Source organism: Bos taurus, chromosome 15, assembly GCF_002263795.3.
Source record: "Bos taurus isolate L1 Dominette 01449 registration number 42190680 breed Hereford chromosome 15, ARS-UCD2.0, whole genome shotgun sequence".
Classification (NCBI taxonomy): Eukaryota; Metazoa; Chordata; class Mammalia; order Artiodactyla; family Bovidae; genus Bos; species Bos taurus.
The window spans coordinates 47,237,099-47,256,767 of record NC_037342.1 but is presented as its reverse complement, the minus strand read 5'-3'; the positions used below and the strand labels follow the sequence as shown (position 1 = coordinate 47,256,767).

Genomic DNA, 19,669 nt, shown 5'->3' with positions numbered 1-19,669 from the left:
ATTATTAAAATATATGTATATTAAAAAAAATAATGTTTTATATAAAATATGCAAACATTTATTTCAAAACTATAGCATAATTTTCCAGGCAAGAATACTGGAGTGAGGTGCCATTTTGTACTCACGGGGATCTTTCTGACCCAGGGATCAAACCCAAATCTCCTGAGTCTCCTAAATTGGCAGGTGGATTCTCTACCACTAGCACACTGTGGGAAGTCCCTCTCATTTGATAATTGAGGTTTATGAGAAATACAAACAGCCAGCTGGGTGACTCTCAGAATACTTAAATTTAAATACCATAATGTGAATAGGCGTATGCTGTGGGAAGAGTGTGTGAGAGGCAACAGCCACAATAAACACAGAGCAGAACACAAAAACCTGGAAAAATAAATGTAGTGAATAAAAACTTTGACACACTCAAGTAACAATTTCCAATTAATTTTATATCATCTTCCCCATTTCAAAGTCAAAGATGAGTTTCACAGAAAGAAATGAACAACAACATAATTGGTAAAACTAAGACTCACCACTGAATTAGAGCCAGGAGGCCAGAATCATTGACAAATTCTTAAACTGTTATGAAGCAGAGAGTGAAGGAAGAAAATTCTACTCTGCATTCATGGGAGGGGGTAGTTAGAGATGGAGGGGGAAGAACAGGAGAGGAGAGGTGAGGACAAGATAAAAGGTGGATGGAATTTCAAATTCCATCTCCTGTCTGGAGACCAAGTTGTGAGGCAGACCTCAGGGCAATGGTCCAATCTTTCCACATCAACCTCACACAATTTGATTAGATCTAGAACCAAGGAATTGGGTACAAGCAACTCCCACTCATATTTCAATTTATTTAAATCACATTTCCTGTTCATCTACGGAATATTATTACCAAGGGAAAGTTAGGGGAATGAAATTGCAAGATGATACCAAATGTAGTGAAAGTTATCTTGCTCCTACATACTCTTAAGAACACTTTAACCAATCACGTGTAACTTGTCACATGTGTAGATGTACAGAGATAAAGAAATTAGAATACTCTCCAGTGGATTCAACATTATATTGAACAAAACAATTCAGAAGGTGGTACAAAAATGCATGATCTATGCAAACAAGCAACTTTAACATATGTATGTTATCATATGTGAAATAGATGACCAGTCCACATTCAATGCATGAAACAGGGCACTCAAAGCTGGTGCAGGGGACAACCCAGAGGGATGGGATGGGGAGGGAGGTGGAAGGGGGGTTTGGGATGGGGGACACATGTATACCTGTGGCTGATTCATGTCAATGTATGGCAAAAACCATACATTGTAAAGTAATTAGCCTCCAACTAAATTAATTTTAAAAATGCAATGAAAAAAAAGAAAGCAACTTCAAGGCCTGGTTACCTCACCTTGCATGAGGATCCAGGCTAAGGAGAATGACCAGGAGAGGGCTGGCAAATAGAGTCTATAGCTTGGCCTAAAGACAAGGGAAATTTCCATTTCTGCTATCTACTGGTGATGGTGGATACTTTCACAACCTGGGTAGAGGCATTTCCCCATTGAAGTGAAATAGTAAAGGCTCTGCTCAAAGAAACAGTACTCAGATTTGGGTAAACTTCCCTGGTTCAATCCAGAATGATAACAGGAGTAAGCCTTTGTTGCCAAGGTGATACCAGAGTTATCTAAATAACTGGAAATAAAGTATACTTTACATGAATCATAGAGGCCTCAATCAGCTGGAAAGACAGAGATAATGAACCATACTTTAAAGAAGACCATAGCAAAAATCTGTCCAGAGACTAATTTAGCTTAGTATAAAGAGCTGCTAGTTGCACTACTTAGAATTAGAGTGGCTCCTAGAAACAAGTTCCAACTGAGTTCTTATGAAATTTCATATAAGAAACCCTTTTCGTATTCTGAGCACTTAAGGGTTCAAGCACCTGATCAGAGGGTAGGAAACTAGACACTGTGAGATACATACAAACCTGGAGGTGGTTCTGAATGCGCTTCATACATTTGCTAATAAGGAAAGCTCCCTGAATGCCCCTCTTCACTGCATTATACTAGGGACTGGATACCCCTAAAACTTGGAAAGAGACACATGTAGAGAATCATTTCCAGACCTGATAGGTGGAACCTTATCAGATTCTGCTAAAACCTCATTTTTCTTCCATATTAGCAGGAATTAAGCTGTGGATCCACCACACTTAAGTAAAGTCAGCTTCTGACCGGACTGCAGCTCCACAGGCTTCAACAAGTACTGGAGAAATGGCCATCACACTGGCTCAAAATTGATAGTCTTGTGAACCTGGACTAGGACTCAGACTAAAAAATTTTTAAGTATCTTAAATAACTAGTGTATTGATTACAGCTTTTCATAGTGACATCTGTGGTTGACTGGAGCATTTTTCTGACCTATCGGTATTCCCTTACTTGACTATGGGCCTATCTAATTTTCTTAGAAATGTTTGGTACCTGGCCAAATCTGTTAGATAACTTTGGAAGTTGCTATTAAAATGATGATGGCCTTTTCTCTCCATTTTCTGTCTTAACCCACTTGGTCTGCCACTTCCTAGAAGGAAAATATTGATATTTTAAATCAAACTGCCACAAAGCCTAGCCAGAGGGGAAAGTTGAAGTGAGTGATGGATTTAACATAGAATTCTCCTGACCTTCTATAGGCAGTATCTCCCTGCAGTGGTCCCAATAGTCAATTTTGATGCAGTGTTAGAGCTCAAGACTTCTTATAATCTTCTTCCTTGAAAATTCTCTTTCCAGTTTTAATTAACCAGGGAACTTCAGAATGTCTGGTCCCCTCTCTCAACTTATCTGAAATAATCTCCATTGAAGAAAAGGTGATTATCCGTCCCTTGCAATCCCCTGCATTTCACATGAAAAAATGTGCCACCTACCCCTAATGTACAACTGATCCATGTACAAAAAGTATAAATGTCAATAGGTAATACATGAAAGTCACACAGATTGGATATCATGTAAATGGAATATGGAAAATTTGGCTTCATAAGGCAATCTCTGTACTTTCTGACAATGAAGATATTAATGATACCACAATGGTAAGGAAAACTTGCGCCCCTGGCCAGTTATATTTTTGTCTGTGGTATAAGAAGAGACCCTTTGACATGAGGGTAGTTATACTATGGGCTGGAGAGCTGGCAACATGATCAGATCAGATCAGATCAGTCGCTCAGTCATGTCCACTCTTTGCAACCCCATGAATCACAGCATGCCAGGCCTCCCTGTCCATCACCAACTCCTGGAGTTCACTGAGACTCACATCCATCAAGTCAGTGATGCCATCCAGCCATCTCATCCTCTGGCGTCCCCTTCTCCTCTTGCCCCCAATTCCTCCCTGAATCAAAGTCTTTTCCAATGAGTCAACTCTTCGCATGAGGTGGCCAAAGTACTGGAGTTTCAGCTTTAGCATCATTCCTTCCAAAGAAATCCCAGGACTGATCTCCTTCAGAATGGACTGGTTGGATCTCCTTGCAGTCCAAGGGACTCTCAAGAGTCTTCTCCAACACCACAGTTCAAAAGCATCAATTCTTTGGCGCTCAGCCTTCTTCACAGTCTAACTTTCACATCCGTACATGACCACGGGAAAACCATAGCCTTGACTAGATGAACCTTTGCTGGCAAAGTAATGTCTCTGCTTTTGAATATGCTATCTAGGTTGGTCATAATTTTCCTTCCAAGGAGTAAGCGTCTTTTAATTTCATGGCTGCAGTCACCATCTGCAGTGATTTTGGAGCCCAGAAAAATAAATTGTGCCATTGTTTCCACTGTTTCCCCATCTATTTCCCATGAAGTGATGGGACCGGATGCCATGATCTTAGTTTTCTGGATGTTGAGCTTTAAGCCAACTTTTTCACTCTCCACTTTCACTTTCATCAAGAGGCTTTTGAGTTCCTCTTCACTTTCTGCCATAAGGATGGTGTCATCTGCATATCTGAGGTTATTGATATTTCTCCCAGCAATCTTGATTCCATCTTGTGTTTCTTCCAGTCCAGCATTTCTCATGATGTACTCTGCATAGAAGTTAAATAAGCAGGGTGACAATATACAGCCTTGACGTACTCCTTTTCCTATTTGGAAACAGTCTGTTGTTCCATGTACAGTTCTAACTGTTACTTCCTGACCTGCATACAAATTTCTCAAGAGGCAGGTCAGGTGGTCTGGTATTCCCATCTCTTTCAGAATTTTCCACAGTGTATTGTGATCCACACAGTCAAAGGCTTTGGCATAGTCAATAAAGCAGAAATAGATGTTTTTCTGGAACTTTCTTGCTTTGTCAATGATCCAGTGGATGTTGGCAATTTGATCTCTGGTTCCTCTGCCTTTTCTAAAACCAGCTTGAACTTCAGGAAGTTCACGGTTCACATATTGCTGAAGCCTGGCTTGGAGAATTTTGAGCATTACTTTACTAGCTTGTGAGATGAGTGCAGTTGTGTGGTAGTTTGAGCACTCTTTGGCATTGCCTTTCTTTGGGATTGGAATGAAAACTGACCTTTTCCAGTCCTGTGGCCACTGCTGAGTCTTCCAAATTTGCTGGCATATTGAGTGCAGCATTTTCACAGCATCATCTTTCAGGATTTGGAATAGCTCAACTGGAATTCCATCACCTTCACTAGCTTTGTTCGTAGTGATGCTTTCTAAGGCCCACTTGACTTCACATTCCAGGATGTCTGGCTCTAGGTCAGTGATCACACCATCATGTTTATCTGGGTTATGAAGATCTTTTTTGTATAGTTCTTCTGTGTATTCTTGCCATCTCTTCTTAATATCTTCTGCTTCTGTTAGGTCCATACCATTTCTGTCCTTTATCGAGCCCATCTTTGCATGAAATGTTCCTTTCGTATCTCTGATTTTCTTGAAGAGATCTCTAGTCTTTCCCATTCTGTTGTTTTCCTCTATTTCTTTGCATTGATCTCTGAAAAGGCTTTCTTATCTCTTCTTACTATTCTTTGGAACTCTTCATTCAGATGTTTATATCTTTCTTTTTCTCCTTTGATTTTCACTTCTCTTCTTTTCACAGTATTTGTAAGGCCTCCCCAGACAGCCATTTTGCTTTTTTGCATTTCTTTTCCATGGGGATGGTCTTGATCCCTGTCTCCTGTACAATGTCACGAACTTCATGAAGGGTCCTGCTTATACTGAATATTTTCTAACTCTTTGTGTGTGTGTGTGTGTGTGCACAGCTCAGAAAGCCTTACATCTCTTCCTAGAAATAGAATACACCTTAAGAAGATGTTGGTAGGATAGTAGGACAAAGTATTCTTGGTATCCTCATCACAACTGCTAGAGTCCATGTCAATATATCAATAGATATGATAAGCAACCTGTCTATTACAATTGGACACATTGCCCAAAAAACATCATGCCCCAACATGTATTTCTAGATTCTTTGGTTCTGGTGGTCTTTGATAACAGAATTTCCTTGGCTTTCATTTTGACCAAACACAGAGGGATATGTGTACTCACCACAGGCTGTACATATACAAATACCTCAGGAGAAGTTGAAAGCCTAATGAATAGATTATTTCAAAAGGCCACTTGGTTACAAAATGAATGAAAAGAGGACCCACTCCAAGATTTATTTTCCTGGTTGCTGTCTGGGATGGGAGGGTTTTCTCAGGAATTCTACAAAGATGCGTCTTGATCATCATCTTCATTGTAATACATCTACTAATGTTCATATGATTGTCTAGGTGCCTTGACAGGCAGTCACAAAGGAGTAATGTCTTCCTAATGCAAAATGTTGATGTCAAGCCTAGGACTTGAGAATTCCTTCAAATGAAAGTCTATGATTATCACTCCTCTAATCCTGAAAAATTGATGCTGCCCCCATCCATCAGAAAGTAGCCAGAGCCATCGTCACCCCTGTTCCCTTCAGGATGGAGGAGTATCAAAGAAAAGAGGGAATTGAAACTGGGCAGGACCCCAAGGGACCTTCTTGGTGACAAGACCCCTCTGTGTTCCCCTGCTTCTTGTTTATAGAAAAAGCTTTAGTCTCCTAGTCCTTCTCCAAATTCCAAAGAGAAAGCCCAAGGAATTAACATTAGAGAAGTGAGGGAATGTAGAGGCAAAGTACAAAGTAAAAGCAGTCAGACAAGAAAAGTAATAATAACTTAAACAATGTCAGCCATAAAGAACTCCCAGTTCCTTTTGGAAGATATAGGTAAAGGGCTCATGTGCATTCCTCAGTTGTTTTGCAAAAACCAGAGCCCCACCAATGGAGATTGCTCACCACAATCACACAGACACCAGACTGGTTGTAGTCAGAAGACTGTTGATGTTGATTCCTGAAACTTCACCTTGATATATCCTCACCAACAATTAGAGATTTGTGCAAAACTGATCATACATCTTATGATTCTATTCTTCTCATTGTCTTTGAAAACCCTTCCTTAAAAGACACGAGGGGTTTGGATCTTTTGAGCATGCACTCATGTGTGTGTGCTAAGTTGTTACAGTAGTATCTGACTCTTTGTGACCCTATGGACTACAACCCGCCAGGCTCTTATGTCCATGAGACTCTCCAGGCAAAACTACTAGAGTGGATTGCCATGCCCTCCTCCAGGGGATCTTCCAGACCTAGGGACTGAATCTGTGTCTCTTACATCTCCAACATTGACAGGCAGGTTCTTTACCATCTTCCTCTTTTCCTTGCTTGGTGCCCTGCGATAAATGCTATACTTCCCCTCCCCACAAGTTGGTGTCAGTAGATTTATTTGCTGCACATCTGGCAAGTGGATTCCAGTTCAGTTTAGTAACAAGACTACCTTTGAAAATGGTTGCAACTACGACAGAAGATGTGTTCATATTTTAGTACTGAAAGTGCCCAGCAAGCAATAAAATCAAACTAACACCTCTACTGGGATGGATAAGGAGAAGCATAGAATAATCCAAATATTAGAAAAACAACTGACCAAAAAACACTTGAAAAGAATGTTCATAGGCCCTACTAACAAAGTTGATTTTAAGTCTAGCTAAAATATCAAAATATCAAGCTAAATAACAAATTCAGTTGGGGAAAAGAGAGCAGGCATATAATAGTTAGTACTTTAGAGGGATAGCATACTAATAGTGTATGGGAGTGAAAATCCCATATGAAGATGATTTTTTTACAAAGATGAATTTTTCCAACTTTTATCAACATAATTGAATTGTCTATGCCTCTTTTTCCACAAACTTCAAATCTATTTCTAATAATTCTAAGAGGGGAAAATCAATAGTACAAACAGATTAGGATATCCATAAAATAATTCTCTTTGATAACAAAAATTAGAAACAATTTAAATATTCAAGAGTAATAAAATGTTTAATTTTGCTTCAACTATTGAATGGAAAGTTTAGCTCTAAACTTTCAATTGCAAGGCATATAGAATGACATGAGAAATGTACATTATATTAAATAGGGGAAAATGTGCAAACTTCATACAGTATGAAGTTTATATGAAAGAGAATATTATACATAGTAATCCAAAATTATTGGACAAGTAGATAAAGCATTTTAAAATGGTCATTGCTTCATTAGAATAACAAGTGATTTTCCAAGTTTTTATTATGCTTTTCTATAGTTTCTTTTTAGATTTTTTTCTACATTAAAAAAATGTATTTATTTTGCAATAAGAGAAGAAACTTTTAAATGATATTTGTCTCCACCAGTCTTGGTGGTCATATTTCTCACTTGGGAATACAGCATTAAACTTTAATATGTTTTTGCTTTTGTTGTTCCTTTTTCTATTCAAAAGTTTCTAAATGCCTATCTAGTACCATAAGCCCAAAGCTCCTTCTCTTTCAAACAGATTCTTCTGAGACATCTAATTGTGGAGAGTCAATCACCTGGGATACCTTGCTGAAGATTCTCCAGGGAAACTAAAATTCCTTTTTTAGTTTTTTTTTTTTTTTTTATCAAAACTAGGATTTATTTTACCAAAAGAAAATGTCCAGGAGTCACACAGGTGGGCCCACGAGAAGCCCAGGCAAAGGCCTGGATAGGCCATGCACAGCTGTCCACAGTGGGGAGGGCAGTCCTGGGCCCAAGGCCACACCTGAGGAAGAGCCAGAGGAGGTGTCCCACGCTGACCCCGAGGAAGGGCCACGACACGAAGCCCTGCTCGCTGCCAATGGGACACCTCGGGTGCCGGTGCCCCGGGTTGACAGCTCCCCTCTCACACGTACTCCCCATAGTCGGAGATGATCACCTTCTGCTTGGGCTTCCCGTCCTTGCTGCCCTGGGCCTCAGTCTGCCGCAAGACGTCCAGTGATCTCCCCAAACACTACATGCTTGCCGTCCAGCCAATCCGTCTTGTCACACGTCAGGAAGAACTGGGAGCCGTTGGTGTTTGGGCCAGAGTTGGCCATGGACAGCAGGCCTGGTCCCGTGTGTTTGAGGATAAAGTTTTCATCGTCAAACTTCTTCCCGTAGATGGACTTGCCCCCGGTGCCGTTGTGGTTAGTGAAATAACCGCCCTGGCACATGAACTGGGGGATGATGCGGTGGAAACTGCTGCCCTTGAAGCCAAAGCTTCAATATAAGTAAGAAGATGCCAGCCCAGATTTTGAAAAACTCCTAAGGATTCTCAGCCATGAATAAGAACTTGTTTGTGCCTAACACTGAGGTAAGTTTGGGTAATTTTTTAAAATAGCCATTTGAAAAAGATAGAGATATTCCTGGATAATAATACAATGGCTAAGAATATAGGCACAATTACCAAAAGACAACATTAGCAAGAAGCAATGTATTTCTCTTTCCCTTTCACTTCTTAAGAGACAATGGTTTTTTGTGTTTATGGGTGGCTAGACTTAACCTCATTTCCACTTTATTCATTTCCTCATGGTGTATACATAAAAGATGGTGGACACTGGAGATTTTTATCTTTAAGTGTTTCTAATCCAGGTCCATAAAATGATAGTTTCTCCAGGTGGTGACATTTCAGGAGAAGTTTGGGAGAGCCTTTTTTGTTAGAAGAGATGGTTCACACAAGATGAAGTCAGCTTAGGAAGCAGAGACCATGAGCCTCTGAAACTTGTATTCCTTTGTATTTCTTCTTTCTGTGGTGGTTTCTATGTAGTCTGGTCAGTAGAAGTAGACATAATGGTAATTTTTTGAATATTTAGGTGAAAAGAAACTGTACCTTGTGGCTTCACTGCCATGTAATACATGCCATCACACTACAAGTATCTACTTAAGTCTGCTGAATGATGGGTGTATTTGACACTGACTTTGCTGCATGAGAACTCAGGTTTATGGCACAGCTTAAGCATCATTTTATTTTTTCGAATAAAAGAACAATTTTAACCATTTGGAACCTTCATTTTACTCAGATATCCCTGAATCTATAAATTTCTTCAAATATCTTTCAGTCATTTCTACTGCCCTACAAGAAATAACAATCCAAAGATATGGTATTGTCTATTGTACCGATTACCTGTACAGTTATAATGAAATATTGTTTAAATTACAGCAGACAATACCATATCTTTGGATTGTTATTTCTTGTAGGGCAGTAGAAATGACTGAAACTTTTTAATGATTTAGAAATGTAAAAGAACAGTCTTATGGACTCTGTGGGAGAGGGAGAGGGTGGGAAGATTTGGGAGAATGGCATTGAAACATGTAAAATATCACGTATGAAACGAGATGCCAGTCCAGGTTCGATGCACGATACTGGATGCTTGGGGCTCGTGCACTGGGATGACCCAGAGGGATGGTATGGGGAGGGAGGAGGGAGGAGGGTTCAGAATGGGGAACACATGTATACCTGTGGCAGATTCATTTTGATATTTGGCAAAACTAATACAATTATGTAAAGTTTAAAAATAAAATAAATTAAAAAAAAAAAGAAATGTAAATACTGTTTTTTTTTTTCCTTCTCAAGAACAACTGAATTTTCACAACATGGAAAAGCATGATATTGGCATCAGAGATTGAATGCCAATCATATTAAATCCTTACTACTTCAAAAATTTTATTGAGTTTCTACAGTATGTTATCATTAGCAAGATATCCAGAACAATTTTGCAATAACTTGCTTTCCTCATAATCTTCAAGGCAAGAGCTGTAAGAGACAGAGACAGTACGGATAGTAGAAAGTATCCTTTCTAACTTTCTAAGCAGAAAGTTTGCTGCTGCACATTAAACAAAGTAAGACTCTACTATTTATTTTTAGATAACATAGTTCAAAGATTCTTTTGCTAGAGCTGGGGAAATAAAAAACCATCCTGATTATCCTAACAAGATGAATGTTCATGGCTTTCATTGTTATCGTTCTACAAACCATTCTTATATTTGGTCTCTAACCCCACCTCTATCTCCTATACAGAGAGCAATTGTGGACAAAGAATATAAAATGCCCCCCACTTGTCAGGCATTATGTCTGGAGCCAATATCTCCAGCATGACACCAGGATTCTTTATCCTGAATGGTGTTCCTGGGCTGGAAACCGCACACATCTGGATCTCCCTGCCATTCTGCTTCATGTACATCATCGCTGTTGCGGGCAACTGTGGACTCATCTACCTCATCAGCCATGAGGAGGCCCTGCATCACCCCATGTACTACTTTCTGGCCCTGCTCTCCTTCACAGATGTCACCCTGTGCACCACCACGGTACCCAACATGCTGTGCATATTCTGGTTCAACCTGAAGGAGATTGACTTCAATGGCTGCCTGGCTCAGATGTTTTTTGTCCACACATTGACTGGGATGGAGTCTGGGGTGCTCATGCTCATGGCGCTGGACCGCTATGTGGCCATCTGCTACCCCTTACGCTATGCCACCATCATCACCAGTGCTGTCATTGCCAAGGCTGGTCTTGCCACTCTGCTGAGGGGTGTGATGCTCATCTTTCCATTCACTTTCCTTACGAAGCGCCTGCCCTATTGTCGAGGCAACTTCATTCCCCACACGTACTGTGACCACATGTCTGTGGCCAAGGTGTCCTGTGGCAATTACAGGGTCAATGCTATTTATGGTCTGATGGTTGCTCTACTCATCGGCGTGTTTGACATGTGCTGTATTGCAGTGTCTTACACTATGATCTTGGGAGCTGTGGTGAGCCTGTCATCCACAGATGCTCGTCACAAAGCCTTCAGCACCTGTACATCACATATCTGTGCTATTGTGATCACCTATGTCCCAGCTTTTTTCACTTTTTTCACCCACCGTTTTGGAGGACACAGTGTCCCTCACCACATACACATCATTGTGGCCAACCTTTATCTGCTCCTGCCTCCTACAATGAACCCAATTTTTTATGGTATCAAGACTAAACTGATTCGTGAGGGTGTGATCAAATTTTTACTTGGAGAGAAGGTCGTTTTTACCCAAGATACATAAATCTTAAAATAGATACATTGCTTGGGGTGGGTGATGGTGGGGTGGTGGGGGGGGGGCGTAAAATAGAATGAAGAAGAAATTTGTAAAAGATGTGAGCAAATTTGTAAAAGAAGCAAGAAATTTGTAAAAGCTGTGAAACATTTGTAAAAAAAATAGTATTAAAAATTAAGTCCTCCAGTAGATAGATTCTCTGAAACCTTTTCAAGTATACATTATGATTTTTTTTTCTGTGTAGAGTTCTACCAAAAAAGAAAATGCAGTATAAAGAAGTAACATACTCATTTCTTATAGATTTTATATTTTAAATAAGGGTTAATAGACTCATGACATGTGAACAGATAGGTAAGAAAATGAAAATCACAGGCCTAATGTCAATGCAAGCATTGTGTGTAAAAACAAGAAGCTGTGGTGATATGTATCAAGCACATCCTCTCCATAAAGGACAGATTCTACTCAAATCAAGCACATTATTGCTATGGGGTTATGTGGGCCAAGTATTAAATACTTTCCAGTATTTTTTTCAGATGTTTTGTGAAATCTCCCAATTTTAACTATCAACTAAATATTTTAAAATATTTTTCATTTTATAGATATCTAAGTTTTCTGTTTTTTTTTTTTTTTTCATTTCATCAGTTTGGGACCCTCCATTTAAAATACACCTAAAAATATAATTGTGATATTATCAGTCAAGCAACAAAGGCACTTGTTTAATTTCTAGTATTTGTTATAATTCATTCACTCATTCATTTTTTTTCTAGATACTTATTAAAGTCATATTGTGGGTCACACCTTGGGTTTAATGAAAGAAAGGAAGAACTGATTCTGATGTAATCCCTGGCAACAATGTGCTCAGAAGCTAGATTTTAGCCAGAGATTGTGAGAGGAAACAAATGTGAAACAGAAGACATGATAAAAAGTGAATTCAATATGGAGAGAGCAAAAAATCAGTGCAGAAGAGTTGGGGAACACATTAATTTTGGATTTGAAGAGTTCCAAAGTATAAATTTTGTGTCTTAATTTCTAATTACAAGACTTTGACAGACTTTAATCTCTCTAAATCTCAGCTTCCATGCTTTTTATCAAATGATGGTAGTGGCTTAAACAGCAGAGAAAATTTTATGTAGAATTTTTCTTTTCCTGCCATAAAAATAATTTTATTTCATTATTTCAAGAATTAGGTGATCAATTATTTCATCCATTGATGCCATCATGGTTGCTTTCCTGTCCTGAATCCATCATGTCCCTCAATTCCAGGTCTTAATAGTCTAGTTATTTCTTTACTCTTATATAGGCTATATTGACAGGATGTCTAGAAGGACTGACAGTCAATTCCAAGTTGTCCAGTAGGACTTATGCCAATTTTACCTTGCAAGTACATTGTTCATGCTCATTAATTTATAAACAACTACAGATGTGACCAGTAGTTCAACTTTTTTAGATATTATCTTACACAAGTAATCTAAATTGCCAATAAGAGTAACAATGCCATTAGTAAAGATTTAAGCCAGATTCTCCTTAACCAAACTATTTTCCTCGTATTTTGCCTAAACTGAGAAAAGGATCGTTCAGAGTAGAAATTTCACTCTTTTTATGTATCATAAGATTGTTTATATTAGAAGAGTCATCAGCTTTAAAAACACAACATTTAGTACATATAGCATAAGTCCCACCCTTGCGAAGCTGAAGGACATGGTATTCTGTAGGGCCACTTTTGTCATCATGGAGGCTTCAAATTTACCAAGTTAATGGCTTGATTACTATCATTCAAAGCTTGCTGAGTAAATTTTTTTAAAGCCTCTATGTGATTAATGACAACCTTCATTCCAGGTAAAGAAACAAACATTGCAGCCCAATGACCTTACCACTAGAAAATATATTGGCCCCAGTGTGCTACATTAAAAGCAGATTGTCAGGGTCACTTTCAACACTACCCATAGGCAAACCTGAGTGAGTGAGTGAAAGTCACTCTGTCATGTCTGACTCATTGTGACCTCATGGACTTGTCCTTGGAATTCCCCAGGCCAGAATACTGGAGTAGGTAGCCTTTCCCTTCTCCAGGGGATCTTCCCAATCCAAGGATTGAATCCAGGTCTCCTGCATTGCAGGCAGGTTCTTTACCAGCTGAGCCACAATGGAAGCCCAAGAATATTGGAATGGGTAGCCTATCCTTTCTCTAGTGGAGATGGGAATCAAACCAGGGTCTCCTGCATAGCAGGCAGATTCTGTACCAACTGAGCCATCAGGGAAGCCCTATCTGACAAACCTGAGTCCAAGGGAAACCAACTGTGCATCTCCCTACCAGCCTGGAGTGAGCCAAGACCATAGTTTGTTCCATAAATCCACTGGGTCCTATTAAAAGCTACCCAGTATTTTCCTGGTCATCTCAATCAGTTCCAAAACAATTACTGAATATGAAAGGTAATGATATATCCATTGTTCATAAGGCACACAGCTCAATTTCCTAGTGTTATTAGGTTGATTATCCTTAAAATGATTTAACTATTCCCAACATGAGGACCTTTAAACTTAAATGACCATAGCTTGTTGTTAGCCATGTAAATTCATTCCATAATTGAGGAAGTGGCCCTTCTAATAACAGGGAAGTTATATTCTTTGACTATAATTTAGCTCTTTGCTCTAATGGAGTCTGTGTAACTTTAAAGAAAGCTCCCATTTATGGCCATGGTCAGAGCAACTGTGATTGATCAACAACACAAAAGGGTCTTATCTAGTAATATCAATAGTGATCAGAACAGAGCTATAACTTCCTTCTGTTAAACTTCCTAAAGGGCTATCCAACTAGAACAATGATGAGGACAGATCAACCTAGGTAACCTAGGAGTACTAGAAATTGACCACTAAACTAAAGTTGAACTGGTTTTTGATACTTGAATATGATTGATCCCAAGAGAGAAGTACATTTATTTATAAACAAAAGTGTGAACAATCATCAAGGTAATCATATACAGACCTGGTCCAGCATTTTGGGTCAGCTGTCTACTTCAGATGTTCTCTTGTTGTCTATGAATTGCAATCCATTCAGGAGAGGAGTCCTGACACGATTCCTTTCAATGTGGCTGCTAAAAGTCTTTTATATGATATCTTTTCCAATGTGCATAATCTCTGGGTTTCAGATCATGGGGCATTAAATCTTCATCTAAAGGTAGATTACTCTGGTAAACTGGTAAGGCTGCTGGGAAACTCGGTAAGCAAGATACCAGGTGGTTTTTCCAAGAGTTTTCACAGGTCCATACATTTAGTTTTTTAAAGCAGTTTGATTATATCTGATTTTATGGGTATTCACAAATATAATATTCCTTTCAACACCATAGTAATATAACCAATGTTTCCAGTTATATCTGTTATGAGGAGAGACCCTTACTGAACTTATGTAAGTACCTATATTACTAAAAATAAAAATGCTCACTAAGAGTTTCCAAATTCTGGCTGAATTAGGTAGATAGAAAAAGTAAATATTTCAATTCTACTTATAAAAGTACAATTTACTAAATTTCTGTAAGTCGTAATTAGTTTAAGGGGAAAGATTTCCTAATATACAGAAAGCAAAAATTAATTCAGTAATACTGTAGGCAAAAGACATAAAACTTATGACCTTCTTCATTAGTTCAACTATGTAATTAATCCTTGATCTTAATCTTTTGTCCACAGTTTTTTTATAAAGTCATCAGTTTCCATTAGAATTCTTTAATATCTTACCCAATTCAGTGTTATGACCTGAAATTTATCAGAAATGTGTCATTGTCTAAAAGTCCTTTGTATGAATCTTCTTGAAAATGAAGCATTTTTCAAAATCATTGGAGACCAAAAATAATTGTCAATATATGACAAAGACTCACAGGTCATGGTTAAGGATCTGATTACAATGCAAGTGAGAAAGAAATTCAGTTATTTTTGTGACATATAATACTTTACAATAATAACTAGAATTATGAAAGATAATATCCTAGGACATACACAAATTTTAGAAATTTAATATCATATAATTTCTAGAACATTTAGATTATGACATTTAATTGTATAATATAACCCAATGAAGTATAGCACCACTCATTTAACAGTGTTTCCATGCAACTTAACGTACCAAGTAACCCTAATTAATTTAATATCTCTTTACACGTTTGAGAACCCCTCCAAAGCATTCCAAAGTTAATTAGATATCAAAAGAAATTAATTAAAATCAGACCTTTGAAAAGTTTGTAAGAAGTATACAAAACAGTCTTCAAGAGATTTTAAAACACTTGGTCAAGAAGGATCATAGGCTATTGTGAAACAGCACTTATTCACTTAATCAAAATGACAATAACAATTTTAAAGGCAAATGCAGAAAGTTACAACAGATTACTTAAAGGTAAAGAAATTTGCAAAGAAAATTCACTGGTCATAGCAAACACCCTCTTCCAACAACACAAGAGAAGACTCTACACATGGACATCACCAGATGGTCAACACCGAAATCAGATTGATTATATTCTTTGCAGCCAAAAATGGAGAAGCTCTATACAGTCAGCAAAAATAAGACCAGAAGCTGACTGTGGCTCAGATAATGAATTCCTTATTGCCAAATTCAGACTTAAATTGAAGAAAGTAGGGAAAAACACTAGACCATTCAGGTATAACCTAAATAAAATCGCTTATGATTATACAGTAAAAGTGAGAAATAGATTTAAGGGCCTAGATCTGATAGATAGCGTGCCTGATGAACTATGGAATGAGCCATCCAGCTACCTCCTCCTCTGTTGTCCCCTTCTCCTCCTGCCCCCAATCCCTCCCAGCATCAGAGTCTTTTCCAATGAGTCAACTCTTCGCATGAGGTGGCCAAAGTACTGGAGTTTCAGCTTTAGCATCATTCCTTCCAAAGAAATCCCAGGGCTGATCTCCTTCAGAATGGACTGGTTGGATCTCCTTGCAGTCCAAGGGACTCTCAAGAGCCTTCTCAAACACCACAGTTCCAAAGCATCAATTCTTTGGTGCTCAGCCTTCTTCACAGTCCAACTCTCACATCCATACATGACCACAGGAAAAACCATAGCCTTGACTAGACAGACCTTAGTTGGCAAAGGAATGTCTCTGCTTTTGAATATGCTATCTAGGTTGGTCATAACTTTCCTTCCAAGGAGTAAGCGTCTTTTAATTTCATGACTGCAGTCACCATCTGCAGTGATTTTTGAGCCCAGAAAAATAAAGTCTGACACCGTTTCCACTGTTTCCCCATCTATTTCCCATGAAGTGATGGGACCAGATGCCATGATCTTCGTTTTCTGAATGTTGAGCTTTAAGCCAACTTTTTCACTCTCCACTTTCACTTTCATCAAGAGGCTTTTTAGTTTCTCTTCACTTTCTGCCATAAGGGTGGTGTCATTTGCATATCTGAGGTTCTTGATATTTCTCCCGGAAGTCTTGATTCCAGCTTGTGCTTCTTCCAGCCCAGCATTTCTTATGATGTACTCTGCCTATAAGTTAAATAAGCAGGGTGACAATGTACAGCCTTGACGTACTCCTTTTCCTATTTGGAACCAGTCTTCACTGAATACCAATTGAAGCATGTGGAAAGATAATTCATTATCATTAGGCTATGCAAACTCTTTGCTACTTATTTAATGGCTTATATCTTCCACAGTTCTGGCAGAAAGAGAACACCGCAAAAATCGACACAATGACGAGTTGCATGTGCTTAGTGCCTACTTCCCCTGAAGAATTAAATGAACCACTTGCCTAATGATATAGATAGCCCGCATAAAGATGTTCCTTGTAAATAATTCCTTGGCAGTTTTCATGAGTATATTATTTAGTATTCACCAGTGTCATCTTCAGGAGAAGGCAATGGCACTCCACTCCAGTACTCTTGCCTGGAAAATCCCATGGGCAGAGGAGCCTGGTAGGCTGCAGTCCATGGGGTCACTAGGAGTCAGACACGACGAGCGACTTCACTTTCACTTCTCACTTTCATGCGTTGGAGGAGGAAATGGCAACCCACTCCAGTGTTCTTGCCTGGAGAATCCCTGGGAACGGAGGAGCCCGGTTAGCTGCCGTCTATGAGGTTGCACAGAGTCGGACACGACTGAAGGGACTTAGCAGCAGCAGCAGCAGCAGCAGTGTCATCTTCAACAATGTTAATGACCAGACTCTCAGATTTATGGATTTAAATGGCCTAGGTTTCTGATGGAATTAAGCATGACAAGCAGAGCCCTCCTTGGTCTAACTGATTAGACTGATAAATAAGTGGTCATCTTTCAGGGTTCCTGAATGTTGGACACTCAGAGGTACAGTTGGTCTCCTACTGAATACTATGTAATCTGTTGATAGATGAGTCATCAGTTCAATACTGAATGTTGAGACAGTGGATCATGCTCACAGTTCTCCCCATCACATAAGACAGTAAATTATTTTTAATTAATTTATTTTTTAAATGAAGGATAATTGCTTTACAGAAATGTGTTGTTTTCTGTCAAACCTCAACATGAATCAGCCATACGTACACATGTATCCCCTCCCTTTGAACCTCCTTCCCATCTTCCTCCCCATCCCACCTCTCTAGGTTGATACAAAGGTCCTGTTTGAGTTTCCTGGGCCATACAGCAAATTTCCATTGGCTATCTATTTTACATATGGTAAGGTAAGTTTCCATCTTACTCTTTCCATACATCTCACCCTCGTCTCCCCTCTCTCCATGTCCATAAGTCTGTTTTCTATGTCTATTTCTCCACTTCTGCCCTGTAAATTCTTCAGTCCCATTTTTCTAGATTCGGTATATATGCATTAGAATATGATATTTATCTTTCTCTTTCTGACTTACTTCACTCTGTATAATAGGTTCTAAGTTCATCCACCTCATCAGAACTGACTCAAATGTGTTCTTATTATGGCTGAGTAATAGTCCATTGCAGAGTACATCATGAGAAACGCTGGACTGGAAGAAGCACAAGCTGGAATCAAGATTGCCGGGAGAAATATCAAGAACCTCAGATATGCAGATGACACCACCCTTACGGCAGAAAGTGAAGAGAAACTAAAAAGCCTCTTGATGAAAGTGAAAGTGGAGAGTGAAAAAGTTGGCTTAAAGCTCAACATTCAGAAAACGAAGATCATGGCATCTGGTCCCATCACTTCATGGGAAATAGATGGGGAACCAGTGGAAACGGTGTCAGACTTTATTTTTCTGGGCTCCAAAATCACTGCAGATGGTGATTGCAGCCATGAAATTAAAAGACGCTTACTCCTTGGAAGGAAAGTTATGACCAACCTAGATAGCATATTCGAAATCAGAGACACTACTTTGCCAACTAAGGTCTGTCTAGTCAAGGCTATGGTTTTTCCTGTGGTCATGTATGGATGTGAGAGTTGGACTGTGAAGAAGGCCAGGCTCCGAAGAATTGATGCTTTGGAACTGTGGTGTTGGAGAAGACTCTTGAGAGTCCCTTGGACTGCAAGGAGATCCAACCAGTCCATTCTGAAGGAGATCAGCCCTGGGCTTTCTTTGGAAGGAATGATGCTAAAGCTGAAACTCCAGTACTTTGGCCACCTCATGCGAAGAGTTGACTCATTGGAAAAGACTCTGATGCTGGGAAGGATTGAGGGCAGGAGGAGAAGGGGACGACAGAGGATGAGATGGCTGGATGGCATCACTGACTCGATGGACGTGAGTCTGAGTGAACTCCAGGAGTTGGTGATGGACAGGGAGGCCTGGCGTGCTGCGATTCCCGGAGTCGCAAAGAGTCGGACACGACTGAGTGACTGAACTGAACTAAACTGAATATTCCGTTGAGTATATGTACCACTACTTCTTTATCCATTCATCTGTTGATGGAAATCTAGATTGCTTCCATGTTCTAGCTACTGTAAATAGTGCTGCAATGAACAATAGGAAACATATGTATTTTTTCCATTTTGGTTTCCTCAGGGTATATGCCTAGGAGTGGGACTGCTGGGTCACATGGTGGTTTTATGCCTAGTTTTTAAGGAATCTCCATACCATCTTCCATAGTGGCTGTATCAATTTACATTCCCACCAACAGTGCAAGAGTGTTCCCTTTTCTCCACACCCTCTCCAGCATTTACTGTTTGTAGACTTTTGGATGATGGCCATTCTGACAAGTGTGAGATGGTATCTCATTGTAGTTTTGATTTGCATTTCTCACGAGTGATGTTGAGCATCTTTTCATGTGTATGTTAGCTATCTGTATGTCTTCTTTGGAGAAATGTCTGTTTAGGTCTTTTCCCCACTTTTTGATTGGGTAGTTTGTTTTTCTGGTATTGAGTTGTATGAGCTGCTTGTGTATTTTGGAAAGTAATCCTTTGTCAGTTGTTT

At 39.2% G+C, this 19,669-nt stretch overlaps 1 protein-coding gene and 1 pseudogene across 1 annotated transcript; one reads left to right on the top strand and one right to left on the bottom strand.

Moving 5' to 3' along the window:
- Positions 1-8,078: 8,078 nt before the first annotated feature.
- On the bottom strand, positions 8,079-8,509 carry LOC104974260 (peptidyl-prolyl cis-trans isomerase E-like; annotated as a pseudogene).
- A 1,868-nt stretch (positions 8,510-10,377) lies between these two features.
- OR52N2H (olfactory receptor family 52 subfamily N member 2H) lies at positions 10,378-11,343 on the top strand. The gene has a single exon (XM_002693188.2). It carries the CDS (start codon positions 10,378-10,380, stop codon positions 11,341-11,343), a length of 966 nt encoding a protein of 321 aa, XP_002693234.2.
- Positions 11,344-19,669: the final 8,326 nt, after the last annotated feature.

What these genes read in the sequence shown, in the direction of transcription:
- OR52N2H (XM_002693188.2), top strand. Translation starts at nt 10,378, where the DNA reads ATGTCTGGAGCCAATATCTCCAGCATGACACCAGGATTCTTTATCCTG.